Genomic DNA, 17155 nt, shown 5'->3' with positions numbered 1-17155 from the left:
CCTCAAGTGATCCGCCAGCCTTAGCCTCCCAAAGTGCTGGAATTACAGGGATGAGCTACAGCACCTGGTCCTGAAGTCCTGTATTAAATAGATTAGTCAACAAGGCATGTGTTTAGAATGCTTCAGAATGGTTTACCACAACACACCCTAAATTGGAATACTTTTTGGTAGCCAAGAATATTTGGACAAAAGTGTAAATACGTATAGTTAAGATTCCAGATGCTAAAGGTAAACTTTTATAAGTGCCTTATTTTAACTAAAGAGGTAGATAAAGGATAAAATTAGGCACTTATAAAATACTGATAGTACAAGTAGTATATATTCCATATATTAAAAACCCAGTTCCAAAACATAGGTTCTTTCTACACAAAAATATTTTGAAATATTTTGAAAATATTTTGAAAATATTTGTGTATTTTTGCTAGCTACAAAAATATTTTGTTAGGTAGCAAAGAGGCAAGATAAAGCTCATTTGGGCAGGAACTTGAATTTCATCTGTGATGCATGCATACTTGGTTTCATTTGATCTTGTGGTGCTAATTGATCATGAATTTCACAAAGTGCAAGACCTTCATGTTTCAGTCTGAAACTTTTCCCATCCTGTCATCATCTGGACTTCTAAAGTGTGGTAGTGACAATAGTAATGGCCATCGTATCCTCCTGCTTTTTAACGTTTTGTCAGTACTAATTATAGCCATATTCGTAGCCTTTCAAAACACCATGCGTTGTTTGCCATGTCTTTGTTCATCCCCATTTTAGATTGCATAGTAACTTTCTTTGTCCCTTAAGCTTGAACAGACTCTGGAACACAGAAGCTTCTCACCTCTCTTTATCAGTACCTTTTTGCTAGAGGGATTGCACATTGCACTTCCCAGTTTCCCCAAGGAAATAGATAGGTGTTCATTTTTTATTTTGAAAGATATCTCTGAGTATGTGAAAAGTAGGTTTAAAAGAGACTAAGATATTTTGATGCATGCCCTAGGAAGTTGTGTGCATGATCATTTCTGATCTAAAAAATGTCCTTTGGGTTTTCTGTAGAGAATTGATAATACTGGATACTTATTAGTAAATAAAATTGCCTGACCTTTATTCTATTTGTAGCTTCTACACAGCTTTGCGGAAAGAGTCTGGGACCAAACTGGTGGATGGCACTGGCCATAGACCTCACTACAGCCTTCGGACTCTGTGCCGGGCCCTGCGATTTGCAGCCTCCAATCCATGTGGCAACATTCAGCGCTCACTCTATGAGGTCTTTCTGAAGTCTCTTTGACTGGATATGAGCTTAATGGATGGGTTCATGGGAAGGAAGGAATAGGGATGCATATGCCAGGTTGCCTGTGCTTTCCAGTTAGTCAGATCAGCCCATAATACCTCTTACCAGATCTACCTTGCCCTTTTAAATTAAATATTTTACTTTTTATTTTAAAATTTTTATTTTTAATTATACATAGAGACAGGGTGTCACTGTGTTCCCACTCTGGTCTCGAACTCCTGGGCTCAAGCTGTCCTCCTGCCTTGGCCTCCCAAAGTGCTGAGATTACAGGCATGAACCACCGTGCCTGGCCTACCCTTCCCTTTATCTACCACCTTACTATATTTAAAAGTTGGGAAGCATCATCACCCAAGAGGTTAAATTTTGTTCTGGAAATAAGTTTGGTTGTATTGCAGAAGGTTATTTAGCATTATGCATATTTGTCTTTTCTTTCTAGGGTTTTTGTTTGGGTTTCTTAACACAGCTTGACAGGGCATCACACCCAATAGTTCAGAAGCTCATCTGTCAACACATTGTCCCTGGCAATGTCAAGAGTCTGTTGAAGCAGGTATGTTCTTTTGTTATTTTTGACTTGTTACACTTGAAAGGCTGAATTACCAAATTTTCAGCTGTTTGGTTTTTTTTTTTCACATAACTTTTTAATTATAAAGGTAATCTGTTGCAAAAAGTTTAAACATTACAGAAACATATGTTTAGATGGTGAAAGTTTCCAATAAGCGTGCTCTTTGGAGATTTAAATACTGTGGATAATCTTTCCAGATAAATTGTATAATGTATATATTTTATTTTCTTACATATCCAAATTTTGGTATGTATATGTTGATTTATTGAGGTAAATTGTAAAATTGTAAAAAATTGTAATATGCGTTTAATGTAAGTGGGACTGTCTTATAAGAATATTGTTTTTTTGTTTTGTTTTGTTTTGTTTTTTTTGGAGATAGAGTCTTGCTCTGTTGCCTAGGCTGGAATGCAGTGGTGTAATCTCAGCTCACGGCATTCTCCCCTTCCGTGGCTGAAGTGATTCTCCTGTCTCAGCCTCCCGAGTAGCTGGGATTACAAGCGCATGCCACCATGCCCAGCTAATATTTGTAATTTTAGTAGGGACTGGGTTCCATCATGTTGGCCAGGCTGGTCTCGAACTCCTGACCTCATGATCCGTCCACCTCGGCCTTCCAAAGTGCTGGGATTACAGGCGTGAGTCACCGTGCCCGGCCCATAAGAATATTCTGTAGCTTTCCTTTTTAACCTATCTGAATCTTGGATATATTTTTGTTTTTGTACCAGAGTTCATTGTGACATGCCTTCTAAGGGCCACATAGCATTTCACTGGATGGGTACACCATAGTTTCACTATTTGCATAGTTTAACTACACAGTTAGGTATAATCTATACCTTCTGATTGATGGTTGGGTCTTTTTTGAGGAGGCAGTAGTGGGGGCACTGTTATAAACAATAGCCGTTTTGGATTTGACAGGAAATTACAGAATAGCATGGGACTGAAAGAGGCTGAGAGAAACTTGCTCACAATCAACATGTAAATTGGTTTGTTTACTTGTTGATTGCTTATTCATTAGGAAGAGAGAGCCCTTGGGACTTGGAGTTTCTTTGGACTCAGCCTTTTAAAAAATCGTACAAGTAACACATGCGTAAATACTTTCGGTAAATTGTAAAAACATTGAGTAAAGACTCAGGTTTGCTTTTACCATTATTGTAATCAAATACCAGTCTCTTCCAGTTGGTCTTTTTGTGTGTGTATGCCTCAGGGTGTGATAGAAACTTAAAAAGATCCTTCCTCCCCTCCCCCTATTGCTTCTCAACTCAACTGAGGAGGCCTTAAAAGCAGGGCCTAGACGTGTAGCTTGAAATCTGGGGACCAAATGCTCTAGAAGAGTACTTTTCCATAGTTATAGATTTGACCACCATTTAACCATTTTTTTACTTATAAAAATGGGAATTTGTATAATTGAAACTAATAACTTAAACCATATCTCAGCAAAGTGATGCCATCATCCACAATATTATCCTTAATGGGCTAGTTGCTCTGAAAAGTCAGTTTTATTTTTAATGTCTTCTAGGCAATCCAGAGTATAATAGTGCAAAACCTCCTTCCTTACTACAACACTGGCCCTTTTTTGGGGAACATGGTTTATATGAAATTCATGTTTTTGATAAAAATACTTGGAGTGGGCATTTTGATATGTGAGAGAAGAGAACTGGTACATAAACCTTCTGGGAATTTGTTTTGATTCAGTTTTTTTCCAAACCCACCTACTCCACTTCAGTTTTAAAACCAATATATAACACCATTTTGTTCTCATTCCTCATAATTTTATGTTCATATTTCATCCAGTTTTAATGTTGAAAGTATGCAGAACAAGACAGCTTGTTCAACAAGTGGCTGTTTTCCTACTTTATGCCCTTCTCTGAAAGAATGTACAACTGTGGGTTATTCCTTGAACTTCTGTGTCTTTCAGCCTATTCCAGAGCCAAAAGGAGGTCGGCTTATCCAGGTTGAAGGCTACTGGATTGCGGTGGGAGACAAGGAGCCTACAATAGATGAGACGTACATTCTGACATCTTCTGTGAAGCTGAACCTGAGAGATATAGTCCGAGTTGTCTCTGCAGGGTGTGTGGGCTTTTTTCTCGCTGCCCCGAACTTGATACAGGCATAGGCATTGATGACATTTTGGTCTAACTTCCTTAACTTTCAAAGAGCTTTATTCTTATTCATTGGCCAACTGAACAATTACGTACAAAAGTCAGTACTATAACTTTTTCCTGGTAGAAAACTTTGTTTCTAGTTGTGCAACTTTGGAGGGAGCACTATGTATGCAGATGATTTTATCTATCTTTAAAGTTATCTTTTGTTATTTTGCTGATAAATACCACAGATTATTCAGTAAATGGCTAAAAGTTCTACTTACAGTTTCTTACAAATGTTGCCAGCATAGTTGGAATTGCTTTCCTTAGTATTTTTTGAGGAATAATTTTTGCAAAGATATTTCTCAGTGTATAGGAATAAAAATGTTCTTCTGCTTCTTGCATTTTCCAGAAATGTAAAAAGGGGAAAAAAAAGGAAAAAAAAATGCTCTTTTAATGATGCTGTTAAATGATGTCGTCATTCTTTTAAAAAAAAAAAAAAAAACAAAATAGTACTTGGCCAGGTGCAGTGGCTCATGCCTGTAATCCCAGCACTGTGGGAGGCCAAGGCGGTTGGATCACTTGAGCCCAGGGTTTTGAGAACAGCCTGGGCAACACGGCTAGACTCTGTCTCTGCAAAAAATACAAAATTTAGCTGGGCTTGGTGGTGCATGTCTGTAGTCCCAGCTACTCAAGAGGCTGAGGTGGGAGGATCACTTGAGCCTGGGAGGTCGAGGCTGCAGTGAGCTATGATTGCACCACCATACTTCAGCCTGGGCAACAGAGTGAAACCCTTTGTCAAACAAAACAAACCAATACTCAGTTCTGGTTTCTCAGCTTTGTAATTTTTTGTTGTTTTAAGTTGCTTAATTGGCTAATCTTTTACAGAACCTATCCAGTGCTGATTCAGGGAGAGACATCAGTTGGTAAAACAAGCCTGATCCAGTGGCTGGCTGCAGCTACTGGCAACCACTGTGTGCGTATTAATAATCACGAACACACGGATATTCAGGAGTACATTGGTTGTTACACATCTGACTCCTCAGGGAAGCTTGTCTTTAAAGAAGGTAGGGTTAAGATTCCATTCCATGGACATAGGTGTTTATTCTTTCACACACATTTCCTTAAGTAATATTCTTCATCCTTTCCAATTGAGGCACATGGACCTTTGCTGTAACAGCCGGCTTTTCTTGATGCCTGAGCTAAGATAGTTAAGGGGTGATGCATAAGGTGCTGGCTTTCTTTAGGTTCTACTAATCTTGCTGGCTGTATACAGGACTAGGGCCAATTTTCAAGAGGGGAATTGAACTGCTGCTTTATTTTCTAGGAATTCAGAGAATGGGGTTAGTGTTAGCCAAAAGGAAGTTGGGAATAGTCAACAGAATGTGGTGATTTAAATGAAATTAGACTGCAGGGGAAAGATTACACAAGAAATATGAGGTATTTTCAGCCTTGGCTTCTTTTCTGTGGGGAAAAAAGGGACTATTTTAATTGAAAATTGTTCCTCCTTGATCTGCAGTGTCATAATTTGTTTTGAGGCAAGACTAGCTACAGAAAGTAATTTGCTTTGAAATTTGATAACAACCTAGGATTTGTTGATTTGTACATAATGCATTTTTAAAACTTTGTACTGATTTATACACTAGTTCTTGCTGTTTGTTTCTTCCTAGGTGTTCTTATTGATGCTATGAGAAAAGGCTATTGGATTATTTTAGATGAATTAAATTTGGCCCCTACTGATGTGTTAGAGGCGCTGAATAGGCTGTTGGATGATAACCGTGAATTGCTCGTAACAGAAACACAGGAAGTTGTTAAAGCACACCCTCGGTTTATGCTTTTTGCCACCCAAAATCCCCCAGGACTTTATGGAGGCAGAAAGGTATGTAGCATTTGTCTCCTTCCTTCAATTTGTTAACACATCAGATAGTAGATTTTTCGTAGTAAGAATGAAATGTTTTTACCTCTCCTTTAATATTTTATGGTGAATGTCAGAGCCTCCATATTGGAAATTAAAAGGCACCTTTTACTGCATTCTTCCTGTGCTTTGTCTAGGTCCTTTCTAGAGCCTTCAGGAATCGGTTTGTGGAATTGCACTTTGATGAGTTACCTAGCTCCGAGTTGGAAACAATCTTGCACAAGCGGTGTAGTTTGCCACCCTCCTATTGCAGCAAGTTGGTTAAAGTCATGCTGGATCTTCAGGTACTTAGTTTCAAATGGAATGTATTGATTATACTTGGTGATCAAAATTTCATGGCTTCTTTTTTTAGAAAAAAGAATCTGTCTGTTGATGTATTTTTCCAAGTAGAGATTTTTTTTTATTTTTTATTGTTTTTAATTTTTTTATTATTTATTTTTTGCAAGACACTGTCTCACTTTACTCTCCTGGCTGGAGTGTAGTGGCACAATCATAGCTCATTGCAGCCTTGACCTCCTGGGCTCAGGTGATCCTCCCATCTCTGACTACTCACTCCTTAGTAGCTGGGACCACAGATGTGCACCGTCATGCCCGGCTACATTTTTTTTTTGTAGAGACAAGGTTTCGCCATGTTGCCCCGGCTGGTCTCGAACTCCTGGGCTCAAGGGATCCACCCACCTTGATCTCCCAAAGTTTTGGGATTATAGGTGTGAACCACAGTTCTTGGCCTTCAAGTAGAGGTCTTTTAAATGCTTCCCAATAATATATATTTTTAGTTTTTTTTTTAATCAACAATTTTACATCATTAAAATTTTTCTGATATTTACATATGAGGATTTTGTATTTGTGTATAGTATTGAAGCATTTTGTTTAGAATGTAATTTGGCTTAGGGAAAACTGGTTTTTGGTTTTTAAATGGATATAGTCCTTGAATGGACATAATTAAAGAGATCCATTCTTTGTGGCTCCCCCTAGTCAACTGCAAAGCTACAGCTGATCTTTAAAAATTCCATTTATCTTATGGGGTTAAAAGTTTTCTTTATCAGAAAGTATACATTGTCAAACTTCTTTTTAGAAAGCTAATAATAATGAAGACTCCTACCATTATGGTTCCACATTGTTTCACTAATCTTCCTGCATCTTTGCCACCATTTGCATTACTTTTTGTTTGTTTTTTGAGACGGAGCCTCACTCTGTCGCCAGGCTGGAGTGCAGTGGCGCTATCTCAGCTCACTGCAACCTCCGCCTCCTAGGTTCAAGCAATTCCCCTGCCTCAGCCTCCTGAGTAGCTGCGACTATAGGCGTGCACCACCAGGCTTGGCTAATTTTTTGTCTTTTTAGTAGAGACGGGGTTTCACCATATTGACCAGGATGGTCTCGATCTCCTGACCTCGTGATCCGCCCGCCTTGGCCTCCCAAAGTGCTGGGATTACAGGTGTGAGCCACTGCGCCCATTTGCATTACTATTAATCATCTTTTTTCTATGTGGCATAAGAAATGTGGAATTCCATTTTATATTCTTAATTTAAACATGAATTTGAACATTTTTCCTCAGAATATTACAAGTTATTTACATTAAAAATTTAATCTTTTTTTTTTTTTTTTTTTGAGACGGAGTCTCGCTTTGTCGCCCAGGCTGGAGTGCAGTGGCGCAGTCTCGGCTCACTGCAAGCTCCCCCTCCCGGGTTCATGCTGTTCTCCTCCCTCAGTCTCCGGAGTAGCTGGAACTACAGGCACCCGCCACCACGCCCGGCTAATTTTTTGTATTTTTAGTAGAGACGGGGTTTCACCATGTTAGCCAGGATGGTCTCGATTTCCTGACCTTGTGATCCGCCCGCCTTAGCCTTCCAAAGTGCTGGGATTACAGGCTTGAGCCACCACGCCCAGCCAAAAAATTAATCTTATTCAGTGGAATGAAATCATTTAAATGGGAGCATAAATTTGTTATGAATTTTATATGCATTGTACTAAAAACTTACCATGTATTGCAGCTGATGCCCCTTTTCATTTGTTTTGATACTTCAACAGTCCTATCGCAGAAGTTCTTCAGTGTTTGCTGGAAAGCAGGGCTTCATCACCCTTCGTGATCTGTTCCGATGGGCTGAAAGATACAGATTGGCTGAGCAGACCGAGAAGGAGTATGACTGGCTACAGCATTTAGCCAATGATGGTGTGTTTTCAATCAAATGCTCTCAATATATAGTTATGTTAAATGTCAAACTTTTTATTAAAACAAATCTTGCCTCAAATTGTGATTGATACATTCATTTGACTAGGTATTCCAGAGAGCCTGTTTCCCTCCAGTTCTAACAGCTTTTGTAAGTGATCTTATTCCTGCAGGCCTCCATGCTAATAAGGACTGGTTGCTAAGGTTTTCTTACTCTTTGCTTCAGGTAGCCACATGTGGGAGTCAGGATATGGACATAGCCTCTTTGGGAGTTAGGCAAATGGTTGATGGTAGCTTTGTGGGCCATTTTTCTGCAGTGTCACCACAGGTAGTCTGGCTAGTGCTTTACAGACATACAGAAAGCTGATTTGTCAGAAAACATCAGCATTCTGAGAGAAAAAAATTATATAACCTGAGACTCAGGTTTTGTTGTTTTCCTTTAATGCATGGGAAAAATTTGTTACTGTTTGTGATAGGATACACAGTGTTTTGGAATCTTCTGATTTGAAAAGTGCTGATGATAGGATACAAAGTGTTTTGGAATCTTCTGATTTGAAAAGTGCTGATGATTGATTAATGGGCTAGTTAATAAGTAAGAGTATGTAAAACTAGTACAAGAGATTTTTTCTCTACTTGTAAAGAATATTTACATAGAGGAATAGTTTTTAAAAAACTTTTTTTCTTTCTTTCTTTCTTTCTTTTTTTTTTTTTTTTGAGATAGAGTCTCCCTCTGTAGCCCAGGCTGGAGTGCAGTGGCACGATCTCAGCTCACTGTAACCTCTGCCTCCCGGGTCTGGGTTCTGGTTCAAGCAGTTCTCCTGCCTCAGCCTCCCAAGTAGCTGGGATTACAGGCAAGCGCCACCATGCCTGGCTAATTTTTGTATTTTTTGTAGAGATGGTGTTTCCCATGTTGGCCAGGCTGGTCTTAAACTCCTGACCTTGTGATCTGCCCACCTCAGCCTCCCAAAGTGCTGGGATTACAAGCGTGAGCCACCATGCCCAGCAAACTTTTTTAGTGAGGTGTAACAAACAGCAAAGCATTTTCCCATGTAAAGTATCACCTAGACCAAGATTTAGAATATTTCCAATAACTCAGTAGGTCTCTTAACAGTGGAGGTAATCACTACCCTGACTACTGTCACTACTAATTGACTTCTGTCTGATTATCACTACTAATCTGATTGAACAGCATTTTGCCTGTCCTTGAGTTTCACCTAGCTGACACCATGCAGTATGTACTTTTTGGGTTCTGGGTTTTTCACTAAACCTGATGTGAGATTCAGTCATGCCATTATGTGTATCAGGACTTCATTCTTTTTTTTCTTTTTCTTTTTATGTGGTAATCCACTGTATGAAGACACCATAGTTTGTTTATCCATTCTCTTGGTTATGGACATCTGGATCATTTTAATTTTTTAGTTATGAACAAAGCTTCTCTGAACATTCCTGCATATGTCTTTCGACACACACATGTTCATTGGTGTTTGGGGATACTAGAAGTCATATTGCTGAGGCATAGGGCAGGTATATGGTTAATTGTAATAGGCTGTCCTAGTTCTTCAGATTTCTACCTCACCAGCCGCTTATGAGAGTTTCTATTGTTTCATATTCTCCATATCCCTTGGTGTTCCTGGTAGACACTTGATGATTCCTCTCCTCCTTTTCCTCCTCCCCCTCCCAGGTTATATGCTTCTGGCAGGTCGAGTCAGGAAGCAGGAGGAAGTTGATGTGATTCAAGAAGTCCTTGAGAAACATTTCAAGAAAAAATTGTGTCCTCAATCTCTTTTCTCCAAAGAAAATGTTCTAAAATTGCTGGGTGAGTAGGCCAAAATCCCTAGAGGAATATGATTTGAGTTGTACTCATTAGAATCTAAATATTTATTTTTCCTTGGATAGGTAAATTGTCTACTCAGATATCCACATTGGAGTGTAACTTTGGCCACATCGTGTGGACTGAGGGCATGCGGAGACTCGCGATGCTAGTGGGAAGGGCATTGGAATTTGGTGAACCTGTGCTGCTGGTTGGAGACACTGGGTAAAGATCTGTGACAGTGACTCATGAGGGTTCATTTCAATTCCATAGGATTACTTGAGTTATCACTGAAGAACTCATGAAAGTATTAATCCCCCCTTCTTTCCTCCTTCCTCTTTTTTCTTTTTTCTTTTTTTTTTAAGAAGGGACTAAGAGTGGGTCGGGGGCTGGGGGAGGGATAGCATTAGGAGAAATACCTAATGTAAATCACGAGTTGAGGGGTGCAGCAAACCAACATGGCACATGTATACCTATGTAATAAGCCTGCACATTCTGCACATGTACCCTAAAAAAAAAAAAAAAAAAAACTAAGATCTGTTACTGTTTAGTTTCCTCTACCTTCAGACTAGGTTCTTTGTTAATGGGAAATAATGGCTTTATTATTATTATTTTTGGAGATGGGGTCTCACTCTGTTGTCCAGGCTGGAGTGCAGTGGTGCGATACGGCTCACTGCAGCCTTGACTTTCTGGACTCAAGTGATCCTCCTGGCTCAGCCTCCCAAGTAGCTGGGACTGCAGGCATGCACCACCACACTTGGCTAATTTTTAAATTTTTTTGTAAAGTCAGAGTCTCAGCTGGTTGTGGTGGTTCATGCCTGTAATCCCAGAACTTTGGGAGGCTGAGGCAGGCGGATCACTTGAGCTCAGGAGTTCGAGAGCAGCCTGGGCAACATGGCAAAACCCCGTCTGTACTACTAAAAATACAAAAATTAGCTGGTTGTGTTGGCATCTGCCTGTAGTCCTAGCTACTCAGGAGGTTGAGGCAGAAGAATCGCTTGAGCCTAGGAGGCAGAGATTGCACTGAGCTGATATCGTGCCATTGCACTCCAGCCTGGGCAACAGGAGTGAAGCCCTGACTAAAAAAAAGATGGAGTCTCACTATGTTGTCCAGACTGGTCTTGAACTCCTGGGCCCAAGTGATCCTCCTGCCTTGGCCTCCCAAAGTGTTGGGATTACAGGCATGAGCCACACTGTACCTGGCAAGAATGATTTTTTGCTTCATTGCATTGAGGGCAGTTTTTGTCTAGTTCTTTTAAACAGTGAGATTCATTCTATACGTGTGTAGAGAAGAGATAAACTAGTGTCTCTTGAAAGTCTGTCAAGTCTATAAGGATTAGATTTCTTTTCCCTCTCTTGGTGGTGGTTTTTTTTTTTTTTTCTTTTTTTTCTTTTTTTCTTTTTTTTTTTTTTTTTCTTTTTAGAAGGCATTCCGCTCTTGTTACCCAGGCTGGACTGCAATGGCGTGATCTCGGCTCACCACAACCTCCGCCTCCCGGGTTCAAGTGATTGTCCTGCCTCAGCCTCCCAAAGTGCTAGGGTTACAGGCGTGAGGCACTGCGCCCAGCCGGTGATTGTTGATAGAACTAGGTTGGAGTTTGTGCAGTACATACCTTCTGGATAAGAATATGGGAGAGTGCAGTCGTGTAGAGGGGTGCCATGAGCCTGGGGTTGAGGTTCCACATTGGCCAGCACTGTTTACTGCTGCAGTGAGACTCCCACAGTGGTTCTTCTCTTTTGCTGAGGGGGGTGTTTATGGATGTGTATTTGAAACACATGCCTTGTTAATCAGTTGCACATCTCTAACAGGTGTGGGAAAACTACTATCTGTCAGGTATTTGCAGCCTTGGCAAATCAGAAATTATACTCTGTCAGCTGCCACTTACACATGGAGACATCAGACTTCCTGGGTGGCCTGCGGCCGGTGAGACAAAAGCCAAACGACAAGGTTTGTCCAGCAGCAAGTGTTCCTGTTATTTTAAAAAATTGCAGTTAGCTGTGCATGAGTCAGTGGTGGGGTTTCTGGAGCTGGGTTCTGGTTTGGTTAAATGTGCATATCTGCAGATTTTCTCTGGTCTACAAGGGCCTTCACAAGCATTCTGGTGTGCAAGTTCTATCTCCTGTTCTCAGATTCTTACTTTCCTCAGAATGCCTACTTCACCCCTGGAAACACCAGCCAGCTGCATGTATATTGTCTGTGGAGCCACCTGCCCTTTAATTTTCCCCACTTTTTCAAATTATAGGAAGAAATTGACACATCAAGACTCTTTGAGTGGCATGATGGGCCTCTGGTTCAGGCCATGAAGGAGGACGGCTTTTTCCTCTTGGATGAGATCTCATTGGCCGATGACTCTGTCTTGGAAAGACTCAACAGGTACGTGCCTGAGAGGTTTGCCTTGTGTTTGATATTTTTGTTGGTGTGATTTTTTTTTTTCTCCCTGAGACAGTGTTCTCACTCTGTCACCCCAGGCTGCAGTGCCGTGTCATGATCATAGTTCACTGTAGCCTCAAACTTCTGGGCTCAGGTGATTGATGTAATTTTTGTAGATATTTAATCTTGTGCACAGTAATACTTTTCATAGGTGCACCTTAGTAAATGCTTGAAATTATTGATGTATTACCATGTCTTTTGGCTTTAGCATTCAATGTTTCCTAAATTTCTAGGTTTTTTTTGCTATCAATAATCAGAACGATGGGATCGTGGAATGGCAGGGCTAAAACATGAGCCAAAGTCAAAACTATTTTTTAAAGTGAATTATATCCCTACTCTCTTAATATTTTGAAAGAACTATAGTCAGAATCCTAGACCCATGGCTATAAGCCATCATCAGACCTCAGACCAATATGAATCTTGATGTAGTAACACCCATTTTTTCTTTTGAGGTATAGTTTACATATCATAAAATGTATAATTCAGTGAGTTTTAGTAAGTTTATAATCCCATGATGGGTTCTTCTTGCAAGCTATATGCATAGAACCGAGTCACTGAGTTAGTGGTATTACAGTAGAGAAAGAATTTAGTAGTTGCAGAGCTAGCCAAGTGGAAGGACAGGAGTTTATTACTCAAATCAGCTTCCCTAAAAATTTGGAAGATAAGGGTTTGTTTGTTTATTTTTTTAGACAGAGTCTTGCTCTTTCTCCCAGGCTGGAGTGCAGTGGTGTGATTTTAGCTCACTGCAACCTCAGCCTTCCAAATTTGATTGTTGTGCCTCAGCTTCTTGAGTAGCTGGGCTACACATGTGTGCCATCAGGCCCAGCTAATTTTTGCATTTTTAGTAGAGATGGGGTTTTGCCATGTTGGCTAGGCTGGTCTTGAACTCCTGACCTCAGGTGATCCGCCCACCTTGGCCTCCCAAAGTGCTAGGATTATAGATGTGAGCCACTGCACCCGGCCTGGAGGCTAGGGTTTTTTTGTTTGTTTTTTGAGACAGAGTCTACTTCTGTCACCCAGGCTGGAGTGCAGCGATGCGATCTTGGCCCACTGCAACCTCTGCCTCCTGGGTTCAAGCCGTTCTTTTCATTCAGCCTCCTGTGTAGCTGGGACTACAGGCATGTGTCACCACTCCCAGCTAATTTTTGTATTTTTAGTAAAGATGGGGTTTCACCATGTTGGCCAGGCTGGTCTCGAACTCCTGGCCTCAAGTGATCCTCCTGCCTCTGCCTCCCAAAGTGCTGGTATTACAGGCGTGAGCCACTGTGCCCGGCCGAGGCTAGGGTCAGAGGCCTAGAGAATGGGGAATGCTGTTGGGACAGGGTTGAAATCACAGGAAGTTGAGCTATCTTTTTGCCCTAAATAAGTTCATGGGATCATAAGACCTGTTGAGCCACTTCTTGGTATGGGTTTCCATTCCAGGTGGTGCTAGCCGTTTTATCAGAATCAGGGTCTGAAAAGTACCTTAAACACTAATCTTAGGTTTTATAATAGAGATGTTATCTTATAGGAGCAATTGGGAAGGTTATGAATCTTGTGACCTCTGGCTGTGTCCTGAGCCGTAATTTTAACCTTTTGGTTAGTTTTATGGAGGAGGGGGTTAGTTTTGGGGGGGGGCTATTACTTTTCTTTTAAAGTTGAACTGTAAACTAAATTTCTCCCATAGTTTACTTGGCCTATACCCAGGAATGAACAAGGGCAGCTTGGAGGCTAGAAGAAAGATGGAGTCAGTTAGGACAGGTTTTTGTGTTTTTTTTTTACTGTCATAACTTTTTGTTAGATTTTTTTCTCATTCATAATTTTTGCAAAGGTGGTTTCAAGCTTTGCAACCATCACAATTTAGTTTTTGTGTATGTTTTGTTTTGAGACAGCATCCTGCTGTATTGCCCAGGCTGGAGTTTAGTGGTACAGTCTCAGCTCACTGCAGCTTCTGCCTCTCGGGTTCAAGTGATTCTTATGCCTCAGCCTCCCGAGTAGCTGGGATTACAGGTGTGAGCCAGCACAGTCTGCTAATTTTTGTATTTTTAGTAGAGATGGGGTTTCACCATCTTGGCCAGGTTGGTCTCCAACTCCTGGCCTCAAGTGATCTCCCCACCTTGGCCTTCCAAAGTGCTGGGATTACAGGCGAGAGTCACTGCGCCCGGCCTACAATCCAGTTTTACAACATTTCCATCATTCAATAGAATCCTTTGTGTGCATTACACTAAATTTCTGATTAATCTCTTTTTTGTCTCTGCAGATTTCTTTTCTGGGTATTTCAGATAAAAGTTCTCTTCTCTTACTTTGCATTGATGTTTTGAGGTTCATTCCTATTTCAGCACGTATTATTAGTTTGTTCCTTTTTGTCCCGAATAGTATTGGATATACCACATTTTGTTTATCCATTCACCAGTCAATGATATTTGAGTTCTTTCTAGTAGTTGGCTATTATGATAATGCATGCAATTTATTTGTTTTCTTGTAAGTTATTCATTTTTAAGACCAATGCCTTAATAGTTTATAAGTTGAAAAGTTTTTTTTTTCTTGATCAGAAATAGCCATTATTACACAGAAATTGGGATAGTGAGTCATTTTAAAATTTGTGATAGGAAACCATTAACTAAAGTAAAAATTCAGTAGAAAGAAGATAACTTTTTTTTTTCTTTTAAAGAGCATTGAAGATTGTAAAACAGAAAGATTGTATAAGCCCTTTTCACTGTTCTTCAATTTTTCTTTTAGTGTCCTTGAAGTAGAAAAGTCTCTGGTATTAGCTGAAAAAGGCAGTCCAGAGGACAAGGATAGTGAAGTAGAGCTGTTGACTGCTGGGAAAAAATTTCGTATTCTAGCAACCATGAACCCTGGGGGTGACTTTGGAAAAAAGGAGGTAAAACTTTACTGATGCACATTTTCTTTCTAGGTTTTGACCTCAGCTTACTGGTACTCGTAAATATAGTATGTAATAATGGATTTGGAATTTTATGTTAGGTAAAAAGTGGGTAAAAAGTGTAAAAACTCAAAAATATTTTAAAATAATTATTGGGTTAGAAAAAAATTCTGACACAAATATCTCCTTATTGGATATCTCACTTTGTGTATGTGCCTGAAATGTCATTGTTACAGTCACTTTGCCTAGCCCTTTACATATGTTACCCTGAGAAAGCTCACAGGAGCTCTGCAAGAAAGTTATTATTGTAGTTTTATGGATGAGAAAAGTTGGATCTGAAATTTAAGTTTAACCTCTGTTTTTACAGTCCACTTTCTTAAACACACCTCTGCTTTCATGGGTGGTTTTAAAGTGACAAAAAAGTCACAACCAGGAACCCTCTTCTGGTTTGTAGATGGAGCTTATTTGTTCTCGTAAGGGTTATGTGTGTCACTTTCTGACTGCTGATAAAGTAAGGGGCAGAGGGCAGTTCCTATGTTCAGAGGGTTGTGTTCAGATATATTTGGGAACCAACAACCTTGTTGGTTTCCAGCTCAAGAAACCTTTCAGTGGAGAAGTCAGCACTATGTGTTGGATCCCAGTCTGTTAAAGTTAGGAAGAGAGTGATGTAACAGGTCAGGGATGATGAGAAGAAACAGAGGGGTTGATCTTAAATAAGACAATTAAGAGTGTTGGTAATTTGGTGGGTAGCTGAAATGATATATTGGGCCTAGGTTTCCTCAGTATCATAAGATGAAAATTGTCTCTATGCTTCAAGATATGCTCTGAAGAGAGGGAATAAAATACATTGCATTCAAAATGTAAAAACTGGCTTCTGGGCAAGTAGAAATGCCAGAGAGAGGTCTGATTTCAAGTTTGTGTATATTAGCTTGGCTGTCAGATTATCTTATCTTGTTTTCCTCAAGTCAATGCTTGCTGACTTTTACCCAAGGGAAAGTTACTTTTTAGTTTCACATGCCTAACAAGCAGAGCAAGGTAGGATGCTGGACACCAGAGGTACTGGTTGTCTATGATACTGATGAGGTACACACACGTATTCTTTATTCCTGGGCCTCTGTGGTAGACCAGATAGATGATCATCAAGTAAAAGGAAAGTAATTACAAAGTAATCAGACAAACCAATAATGATGCTTATGTGGCATTGCAAACATTTGTGAATAGTGTCAACTGACCTGGTGGTGGGAAAAGGAATCTACAGGGGCAAAGGCCTTAAGACTGGAGTGGCTAAACAATTTCTTGTTATTCAAGAGGTAGAATATATACTTTTTAAAATCACACTCTCTTTGAGCTATGTAAAAGAAGTTTCTTCCTCCTACATCAGACTGCCCTTCTCTGTGGGAAGACAGGTGTTTATTTTCTCTGAAGTATTATTTAGGTACCTGATGCAAAGTAAAGGTAAAGTAAAAGGAAGAATCTTTGCCTGAGGGGAAGAGTTCAGATTTGACTGGGACTGGCTGGAATCCTGCTTCCACCACTTAGTCTGTAAGGCCTCTGGACCACGTCTATTAAGAAAGTGATGATGATACTGGAAGATGTCATGGAATATAAGGAGTCAAGACAAAGTACATCTTCAATTAATTATATCTGATAGTAGAAATAATTTTTAAAAGTGTGTAGTATTTGCTGGACTTAACAGCTAACAACATTCTTTCAAGACTTGTTTTCCAGCTTTCCTTACAGTTTTAAAAATTCACATTGGAGTTTTGTGTTTCTTATAGCTGTCTCCTGCCTTAAGAAACCGGTTTACAGAAATATGGTGCCCTCAAAGCACAAGCCGTGAAGATTTAATTCAGATCATCAATCATAATCTTCGTCCAGGATTGTGTCTGGGCAGAACAGATCCTAAAGGTGAGAGTTTGCAGGTGGTGATGGTAGTATTGGGTCATAGAAAGGTTTGTGTTGGGAGTTGAGGGATCTCTTACAGGACATCAGCCCTGTGTGTATATGGTGTGTTATAAGAAGAAAGGAGATAGGTAAATGAAACAAAGTAGACAAG

The 17155-nt window shown here is 40.0% G+C and overlaps 1 protein-coding gene across 8 annotated transcripts in view; it reads left to right on the top strand.

The window, feature by feature from the left end:
• The window catches only part of MDN1 (midasin AAA ATPase 1), a 188657-nt gene that overhangs the window by 75410 nt on the left and 96092 nt on the right, over positions 1-17155 (top strand). For all 8 annotated transcript variants that reach the window (XR_001718579.4, XR_010157740.1, XM_054686835.2 and 5 more), the window contains 13 exons: positions 1102-1249; positions 1710-1820; positions 3748-3899; positions 4802-4980; positions 5584-5792; positions 5966-6112; positions 7857-7998; positions 9677-9811; positions 9892-10030; positions 11615-11753; positions 12049-12179; positions 14955-15099; positions 16878-17007. Coding sequence is in view for 6 of the 8 variants with exons in the window: in XM_054686835.2 (XP_054542810.1) it covers positions 1102-1249; positions 1710-1820; positions 3748-3899; positions 4802-4980; positions 5584-5792; positions 5966-6112; positions 7857-7998; positions 9677-9811; positions 9892-10030; positions 11615-11753; positions 12049-12179; positions 14955-15099; positions 16878-17007 (1907 nt within the window). In the remaining 2 variants the exon portion in view is untranslated. The remainder of the gene's footprint in view (positions 1-1101; positions 1250-1709; positions 1821-3747; positions 3900-4801; positions 4981-5583; positions 5793-5965; positions 6113-7856; positions 7999-9676; positions 9812-9891; positions 10031-11614; positions 11754-12048; positions 12180-14954; positions 15100-16877; positions 17008-17155) is intronic.

This window comes from Pan troglodytes, chromosome 5 (assembly GCF_028858775.2).
Source record: "Pan troglodytes isolate AG18354 chromosome 5, NHGRI_mPanTro3-v2.0_pri, whole genome shotgun sequence".
Lineage (NCBI taxonomy): Eukaryota > Metazoa > Chordata > Mammalia > Primates > Hominidae > Pan > Pan troglodytes.
The sequence above is the reverse complement of the archived record's forward strand: the minus strand, read 5'-3'. Positions and strand labels throughout refer to the sequence as shown.